Source organism: Dipodomys spectabilis, unplaced genomic scaffold (assembly GCF_019054845.1).
Source record: "Dipodomys spectabilis isolate Male_0828 unplaced genomic scaffold, ASM1905484v1 ptg000069l, whole genome shotgun sequence".
Classification (NCBI taxonomy): domain Eukaryota; kingdom Metazoa; phylum Chordata; class Mammalia; order Rodentia; family Heteromyidae; genus Dipodomys; species Dipodomys spectabilis.
This window is the reverse complement of record NW_024870746.1, coordinates 17,005,814-17,015,618: the sequence shown is the minus strand read 5'-3', so window position 1 is coordinate 17,015,618 and position 9,805 is coordinate 17,005,814. Positions and strand designations below refer to the sequence as shown.

General features: G+C 40.1%; 1 protein-coding gene across 1 annotated transcript in view; it reads right to left on the bottom strand.

Annotated features, from left to right (window-relative positions):
- The window catches only part of Ush2a (usherin), a 635,341-nt gene continuing 625,536 nt past the window's right edge, over window positions 1-9,805 (bottom strand). Inside the window, exons 69-71 of the mRNA XM_042681986.1 lie at window positions 5,235-5,479; window positions 2,374-2,595; window positions 1-151 (exon numbers count right to left, since the gene is read on the bottom strand). Of these exons, the coding sequence (XP_042537920.1) occupies window positions 62-151; window positions 2,374-2,595; window positions 5,235-5,479 (557 nt within the window). The 3' untranslated portion in view covers window positions 1-61. The remainder of the gene's footprint in view (window positions 152-2,373; window positions 2,596-5,234; window positions 5,480-9,805) is intronic.

The window sequence follows — 9,805 nt, the reverse complement described above, 5'->3', positions numbered from 1 at the left end:
CCCAGGAGTAATGGGTTGCCAATGCTGTATCCATCCATTAGACCTTGAAAGTTTCCATCCTTTACAGGTGGGTGTCAGTGAATGTGGTGCGTTCTTTGGTCACGGAGCTGAAGCCCTTGATGGCGTTCATCAGGTCCTCTTCATCCACATACTGAAAAGTAAGCCAGTCACCGCCATTGATTATGGTAGTTGCTATCAATACTTAAGGCTATGAGATTGGTGTAAAAATTACTATTTATTCACAGCCTATACCCTATGTTTAACCCTAAGGTGTGGTTGGTTAAAAACAATCCTTTAAATTACTATATTGCATGTGAGCAAATCCATCGTGTGATTTGAGTGTTACATTGTGTTGATATCATAACCTTTTCAAGCCTCAGTTTTCTCATCTGTAAAGTTGGAAGGAGATAATTTTTTCTAAAGATCTTTAATTCCAGGAATAAATGGAAGAGCTGAAGCAAACTATTATTGTCTTATTGCTTCACCTTCCATTACTATATTTCATGTATATCTAGTAGGTTGTAATTTTGTTAAAATTTATAAGTGACTCGCCAAGTATTGGACCTTCAAAAATTTTGAATTCAAATCTTTTGATTCAAAAGATACTGTCAGTACTATACAAAAGAAAAAAGACAATATAGTGAAACAATTACAAATAGGAGCTTTGGAATCAAATGGTATTTGGAGATTCCCAACCCCACAAAAAGATTACTTCTGTTGTACTGCTGGATGTTTCTTCACGTTGAAGAACTTTGTAAATATATATGTAAATATATATTTATATTTTAAAAATATATGTATATTATACTAACATATTTGTATATAATATATAACATACACTATTATATAGTAATATTTAAATATGAAATATTTATAATATATTAGTATATATTATATAAAATATATTTTAGTATATATTATACAACATAATATAAATAAAATATATAAATACAATATGTGAATTATATATAATGTAATATCAAATATAATTTAATATATATTTATATGATATTTTATTAATGTATACTTGTTTTAATATATAAATATATGCACTTATATATTACATAATGTAGAATATATATAGTATATATAATTTTTTAAACACAGTAGTATATATAATTTATAACATGTTTTATATAACATATGCTAGTATACATTAATATATAATAAAACTAATATATTATGTAATATATACTAATATATTAATATATACTATAACGTTAATTACTTTATACTAATTGTTATAAGTACAGAAATATAAAAATATATGTATTAAATATATGCTATTAAATAATATGTAATGTATATTAGTATATGTGACTATATTATATGAATATATGTGATAGGGAACCTGGAGCCAAAAGATTTTCTTTGTCATTTGCCATTGTCAAGGAAAGATTCACAAGAGTCACTAACTTATCAGTGAAGAAAAAGTGAGGAAAACAGAAACAGATGGTTGAAACAAATGGAGGTGAATAATTCTGCCTTAAAGCAGTAATAGTATCTAAGGTCTAACTTAGCTGTTGCTAAATTTAGCCCAGTGGAATCATACTTAAACGGACATCTATATTGATAGCATAATGTTGAAACTTGGTGGTTGGTAAAACAATTTAGGATTTTAGTTCTCTTCCATAAGGAGGCTCATAGCAAATAATAGGTAATAAAGAGCTTATCTTTTAAAGAATCAATTATTTATAACACTCAAAATTATGAAGGATGAAGCTCATAATAGTAACAATATTATTCACCCAGATTTCCTGAGGATTCCTTTTTTTTTTTTTTTTTAAGAAAAAAGGCACTAGTGGCTCATGCCTGTAATCCCAGCTTCTCAGGAGGCTGAGATCTGAGGATCACAGTTCAAAGCCAGAGGGGGCAGAAAAGTCCATGAGACTCTTATCTCCAATAAACTACTCAGAAAAAGTTGGAATTGTGCTGTGGCTCAAGTAGTAGAGCGCTAGCCTTGAGCACAAAGGACTGTTAAAAAAACAAAACACTTTAATCTGTTGAGAGAAAAAGACTATTCCCTGTACAATAAAGTAGTAAGAACAATATATTATTCCTCCCTCTCCTCACCCTTTTGTAAGAGAACCAGGTACTTGCATTTTATGGCTTACGTTAGGTCAGTGCCAATGTTTCTGACTCTTCAAATGAATAAAGTATAGCCTGTACTACTTACTGTGCTGTTTTATGTGTAAGAAAAGAATGCCAAATAATTCAGTAACGTGGGCTGCTAAGTTAGTTACAAGATAATTGGTTTGACAGGCGCTTGGATGCAGAAGCAGAGTGCTGTAGGACAGCATTCAATGAAGTACAGAAGTTCCATGTCATCGTTCCACCAAGAGGATTCTGGACTAGGTGGGGTAATCAACTCACCAGTCCCCTGCTGTGGCCCATGATGGTTTCCCACAGTGATTCATCAGTCAAGACTTTCTTGTCTTGAATATCCATGAGCTGGCTGACACTGCGGTGGAGAGAACTCTGTGAATAGGACTGGCTTAGCTGGCTTTGACTTGGAATACGCAGTACAGACATGCTCTGGCTGCTCCGAATACTCCCAGGGGTCCCAGTCCTGGGAATTTTGGCATCAGCTAATCCCTGGAAAGGAAATTACCTTCCGTGATTAACATATAAAGAAAATGGAAACTGGACCTGAGATACAGCGTGGAACTTCAACTACCACATTGCCAATGAGGGGAATGATGACTTCAGAAGCAGCAACTGTGATCCCCTAGAATATCAGTGTTCGATTTCTTGATAAGAATTAAATAATGATCTCATATTGGCATTAGATGGCTACTGCTCTTGCCGCTCATGTTGTTGTTCCCTGTGGAATAACTGCTTGTCAGTTATTGCCAGTGGGATGAAGAGGTTGGAGGATGATTAACAGGTGATCTCTTCATATATCATTCATGTTGGTATAGTCTGTCTCCAAAAACACCCCTCACGAAATAGGATTTTATCCTTCACAGTCCTGAATTTCTGTAAGAAAACTGACATCCTCCCCTTCTTTTCTTGTTTTCTGATGTTCCCCTCATTATAGAAGTCAAGCCTCCAAATGAAATCAGGTAACAGCATGACAAAGTTACTCCTTGATTAGGACCTAGAACACACTATAAGATAGTCTAGCTATTCTAAATATCCAAGATTCCTGGCTTAACTGGTCTAAGCAATGAACTATTCTTGCTTTGCATCGGACAGTCTGCACACATGCAACACACATTGGTACCTCAAAGTGCATGGTGTAACTTTTCAGAGTGACATTGCTGGACACATCAGATATATCAGCCACGGAGTCAAACTGAGAAAAATAAAATGGAAACCATTAAAATGGTTTTAGGAATTTACAGCCAAGATGGCTCAATAGAATTCCCTTTCTCATGACTGCTTCAGAGGGGTCAGGATAGTGAAGGAAAAACTACTTCCAGGTGAGGGAGAAAAGGGAAGTGGAAACAAAATTAGCAAGGTGATAGCAACCTTGAGCAGTAAAGAGAATCAGGCAACCTAGAGACTAGAAAAAAATTAAGAACAAAACAAAACAGTCAACTTCAGCATGGTCTTGATCAACTCAGGAATTTAACACTGCTGGCGTAAGTAAGCAAGTACCAGCAACTTTGATCATAGAATACTAGTAGTCCTAACTGCCAAAGAAACCCAAGCACTTGAGTCATTTTGGGAAGCTGGTTGTTCTACAGACATTCTCTAGCACCAAAGAGAGTCTATAATCTTATCAGATGAGCAGAAAACTCAAAAGCTATGAACATATAACCATATAAGATGATGCTAAGTGAAATGTACCCCAAGATATGGACATGATGTTTTTCTTTGTCCTTGTTTTTAATGTACTATGTGATTTTTCGTTTCTTTTGTCTGTTCTTTCCTCCTATGTTTTATCCCCTGTTGTCACTGTATTTGATTTTGGTACCCTTCATCTTGTATATACATTTATCTAATTTGGGGAGGGGAAGGAGAATAACAAAATGCTAAAATAAGAACACAGGATGTCCCATTGCAACAATGATACTCACAAGACACTATGTTGGAAATGAACTTTACAACTTTGGGGGTTAGGAGTAGGGAAGGTCGGGGAGAGAAGGGATAGTAGGAGAAAAAGGAGAGGGTAACAATGTTTGACAAGAAATGTATTCATTACTCATCTTTACACTATTTTTTTAAAGCAACTGCCCTGCATCAAAGAAGATCTAAAAAGTGACTCCCCTGCACTAAGGAAGGGGCTCACTTTCTGTCAGCCTCCAGAACTCAAAATCTGTAATAACAGTGGGTGCTAGGTGCCAGCTTGATATCTGGGCAGAAAACAGAATGCTTGTCCTTGTCAGAAGACTTGGGCTGGTGCATGGCTCACTAGGCAGAGCTCCCTCAGAGTCCTGCACCTTCAAGATCAAGCTACTTACCTACACCTGTCTTCTGGGAAATCTTCCTCGATTTCCCAGACCACAATGGTTGGACTAGGGTTAAGATAGGTTTTACCATACCTATGCACTCAGAGCTGGGAAAAGACCAGTCAAACCCTGCAACTCGAGGAATGCAGTTAACGTAACAGTGGTCTTAACCTTCACTAACATGTGTGGGACCAGCCCAGCCTGCAACCTTCAAACTGTAGCCACTCCAAAAAAATCCCAATTTCCCTTGTGCCTATGCTTCAGGAGCTGTGAAAGTTTCCAGCTGAGCTATGTAGCTCCAGGAACAAGGTCGCCAGTAGCCCTAACCCTTGCCTACACCTACCCTTGATAGATGGGATCTAGAGAAGCTCTCCTTGGTGGCCCACAGCCTTGGGACTGCAGCTGTTAGTGTGAACAGTCTTGCAATCAGTCTTATCGCTGTGGACCAGGGATTCCTTAGCAGAACCTCACTTTATGGTAACAACATGGAAGAAATTAGCCATACAAGGAGCATGCCTCCATACAGTACAGGACATGTATCTACACCATCAGCTCATTTTACATGGCGTGAGGACAGGGTGAAGACATTCCCTCAAGAGGAGATCTGAAACAAAGCAAGGATGTCTACTTCCACCACTATAGTGCTAGAAAATGTTTGCAAGAGCAGGGAGGCAAGAGGAAAACAGGACATCCAAATAGGAAAGGAAGAAGTTAAATTATGCGTGGTTTGCAGGCAACATGATTTTACACATAGAAACAATGGATATACTCCACCCAAAAGCTATTAGAACTGAGAAAAGCAAGTCACCTCATGGTGGAGAAAAAAACCATACGTACCATATGAGTTTCCCCTGGTGGGTACCCACTCAATGAAGACATCCTCTTCTGAAGAGGTACCAAAGGGGGCCTCTCTCTGACATATGGCTCCCTGTGGATTTTTCTTTGTAGTAGCAGGGACAGAAATATGGCCAACAAGATCAAACACAGCATGGCCATTAAGATGATGAACCACAGTTCACTGTAGAATTCTGTACTTTTTCCCCGGGATCCCTTCTTTTCTCCAGGAGTTGTTAGCACTAGGCCTGTAAAAATCCATGCAAAGAAAAGGCAAACTATTTTTTTTTTTTATCAAAGGTAATTTTGTGATCACGGGCAGTGTTGTTTTATTGTAAACAGAAAAGGGCTGAAGGCAGCATGTTTCTCAGTGCTTGTTCTGTTTGTGTGCAGGTTAGGGCGATGGTTCAGTGGATTTATGAGATTTAATTTGGAACTGACAGCCCTTCAAAGACCTCACTGGCATTCTTGGCATGGCCATTTTGCTTGCCAATCATCATCGCCTTGGCAAGTCTCTGGGAAAGATGGCTAGAGTCAGCAATTTTTAAGAGGTCACCAAAGTAACCCTGAGGTTACATAATTGATCAATTGTGTGTCTTCCTTGACAACAGGTTCTCCTACGGGTCACTGCTAGAGTCACAGATCAGTTCAGTGCCGTGAGTTCCCTCCTTTCTTGCAACAGCTGTTCCTGAGATGTTTTGTACAAGCTTATTTCGTACAGGATTCCATTTTATGCTTTGAAATGAATGGTCTATGCTCACTAATATCTAGTATTTGGTTTGCTTTTTTTGTGTGTATATGTCCTGGTCCTGAGGCTTGAACTCAGGACCTGGGTGTGAGCTTTTGTGCTCCAGGCTAGTGCTCTACCACTTGAGCCACAGCTCCACTTCTGGTTTTTTGGTGGTTAATTGGCGATGAGAATTTCACGGACTTTTCTGCCCATGTTGGCTTTGAACCATGATCCTCAAATCTCAGCCTTCTGAGTGGTTAGGATTATAGACGAGACACAGATGCTTGGTTATTAACATATAGTTTTATAGTTCTTGTCCCCTGTCTTCTCTGTTAAATAGCCAAAGCTCTGCAAACCATCTTCCTATGGAAAGAATTCCTTTAACTGTGGGACTGCTTTCTCTTGATTTCTATGCATGTGTTGAAAGTCAAGGCAACTGTCTTCACATGCACCTAATCAAAGTTCACATTTATGGTGAACTTTGGTGAACTATGGTGTGATGGTTTGGATCTAGAATGACCTCCAGAGATGCATGTGTGATTCTCAGGGCAGCCAGAGAGAGATGGTGCTATTGAGAAGTGATTGGATCATGAAAGTTGTAACCTCACCAATGAATAAATACATTGATAAGCAAAAGGCTTTTTATTTTTATTTTATTTTATTTTTTTGTCGGTCGTGGGCTTGAACTCTGGGCTTGGGCGCTGTCCCTGCACTCTTCAGCTCAAGGTAAGCACTCTACCGCTTGAGCCACAGCGCCACTTACAGTTTTCTGGTGGCTTATTGGAGATAAGAGTCTCACAGACTTTTCTGCCCCGGCTGGCTTTAAACCGTGATCTTCAGATCTCAGCCTCCTGAGTGAGTAGCTAGGATTGATTACCAGCGTGAGTCATCAACGCCTGGCGGCAAAAAGCTTTTAAGGTACTATTGAGAGTTCAAGCCTAGTTACAGGAAGTGTGTCACTAGGGTTGACTCTCATAGTTTATCTTGTCTCTGCCCCCTTCCTCTGTTTCCTGGCTGCTATGAGTTGAACAGCTGTGCTCCATAATGTCCTTCCAACCATATTGTTCTGCTCACCAAGATTCCCCAAAACAGGCGACGGAGAACTAGAACCTCTGAAACCACGAGTGAAAATAAAACTTCTCTGCTGGATCTCCCCTGGTATTTTGTCATGATGGAATGCTGACTGATACAAAGGAGCATTTACCCTATACAAGTCTTTTTTTGGTGTCAGCTATCCAGGGATAGAGGATGGGCAGTGGCGCATTATCAAGTTCTTACAAATGTGGAGAAAGTTGGATGAGCTCAGGCATGCAGGAGAAAGGCTTTGAGGGTTTGTTCTTTTTTGAATCTTAATTTTTAAATTGTTTTTATAAAGGTGATGTACAGAGAAGTTACAGTTACGTAAGTCAGGTAAAGAGTAAAATTCTATTTGGACAGTGTCTTACCCCTTAGTGTGTGTGTGTGTGTGTGTGTGTGTGTGTGTGTGTGTGTGTGTGTGTGTGTGTGTGTGTGTGTGTGTAATTTTTTTTGTCAGTTCTGAGACTTGAACTCTGGGCCTGGGCACTGACCCTCAGCTCTTTAGCTCAAGGCAAGTGCTCTACCACTTGAGCCACAGTGCCACTTCCAGTTTTCTGGTGGTTTTATTGGAGATAAAGAGTCTCACAGACTTTCCTGCCCAGGCTGGCTTTGAACTGCAATTTGAGGGGGTTATTATAGGATAATATAAAGCAGCTTGTCAATCAAGAGGTGGTCTTGGAGATCTTCTGACTGCTTGCTGGATCAGCTCTGAAGCCTATAGATTGGATTCCACTGCTTCCTGGCTGGCACAGGATCTGACCTGTAAACTGTGAAACAGATCGCTGCCCACTATCTAGGGTCAGAGGCAAGAAAGACGTAGTCTCCAGTGCGTATCTACTCACTCATTGGACACACTTCCCTAATTTCAACCTCTGAAGGGCATTATGGGCTTGCTAGTACTTCACATTTTCTGGGCAAGCACTAAAAAGTGTTCAGAACTAGGGTGAAAATATGTCAGGAAAAACCCAAATGTGAAACCCTGATAGACAAAGGATCTTCCTTTACCCATCTTAATTCTACCCCAGAACATTTCTATGATTTTGTTTGACCCCGCTTGGGCCTTGGCTTTCCTGTCTCTGAAATGAACATTTGGAGCCAAAACTCAGATGGAAAGCCTGAAGATACAAAGCCCCTTCATTAGGAATCAGTGTGCGTTGTTTGATCAGAACAAGCCAATCTTGGCCACTCATGAGAAGGTTTGAGCTTCCTAGGTGTCGGACACAGGGCAGGACCTCCGGGAACTGATGGGAAGGGCTGAGAGCGCCCACTTGTTCCAGAGCACGTGGGAGATGGAGGGCAGTGTGGTTCAGGGAAACCTCACAAAGGGAACAGCCTTCAGCGCCATCAGAAGGAAAAGGCTCTTTCCTGCTTGGGGGCTGCCTGGAGGCAATGGAACAGGAAGGTTTTAGAAATGACATCATAAAAATTAAAACTGATGACAGACATCAGTTGGACAGGCACATCTTTGGAACTGGCACAGTCCTCAGAGTTTCTGCCCTCTGCTGGGCCCAGAGCTCAGCCTCCAGACACCAGAGTCACTGTTCATGGCTCAATGCTCAGCAATGAAACCCCATGTACGTTCAGGAACTGACTTGAGACTTCTCTCCTTCTTAAGAGCTCAAAAATCATCCTAGAGTAGATGACTTCCTTTTTTATTGTAATTTTTTTCACTTTAAGAGCTGCGCCTTGTGTGGGCATTACTTGGGAGGTTCCCAGTCAGAATATGGAACTTCACAGAGTTTCTGCCCTCTGTTGGGCCTCCACACCAAGGAAATCACAGTGTACACTCCATGTGAAAGCAAATCTTTGGCAGGTGCTTGTGAGATGTGGGAATGGTCAGAATGTGATCCTGAGTCCCTGTGTCAGAATCACAGGGCAGGGCTTACATCGTGACATACAACCTACCCCAACCTCCTGATTTTCTTTGCTTAAGGTCGGTGAAGAAGCTACACAATACAGAAGTGCACTGGTTTGATCTTATTCACATTGAAATTAGACAGCCAGAGCTAGAAACAGTCCTGAGCCAAATTTATCAGGTCATCTTAGCAACAAACTCTCAGAGCTTCCCTGGATAAATTTCCGTGTGTACCACACCTCCACCATCTGTTTGTGGTAACACTAGAGTTGGTAAAAAGAATGCTAAAGGAAGCTTTTTTCTCTTATTCCCAGTCATTAAACAAGAGTAATTATGTGGGAAGAATAGGTATTGTGAGAGATTTTATGTGGCATCCAAATATGTAGTCTGGAAACAACAAAATTTTACCTATTGAAGCTGTTTCTGATAACAATAGGTTTACTTGTGTTTTAGAATTTTGAGACATGATTTTTCTTTTTTAAAAATTATTGTTAGCCAGGTGCTGGTGGCTCATGCCTGTAATCCTAGCTACTCAGGAGGCTGAGATCTGAGGATCATGGTTCAAAGCCAGCCTGGGGAGGAAACTCCGTGACACTCTTATCTTCAATAAACCACCAGGAAACTGGAAATGGTGCTGTGGTTCGATTGGTAGAGCTCTAGCCTTGAGCTGAAGAGCTGAGGGACAGCACCCAGGCCCAGAGTTCAAGCCCCATGACTGACAAAAAGAAATATTGTCATTACAAAAGGTGATCTATAAGAAGAGTTACCATTTCATAAGTCAGGTAATGAGTACATACCTTTTTGGACAATATCATCCCCTCCCTCGTTCTCTCCCAGTTTTTTCCTCCCATTCCTACCACAAGTTTATTTTCAACATAGTTTCTACAGAGTACCATTGCTGCTTTTGTTTAC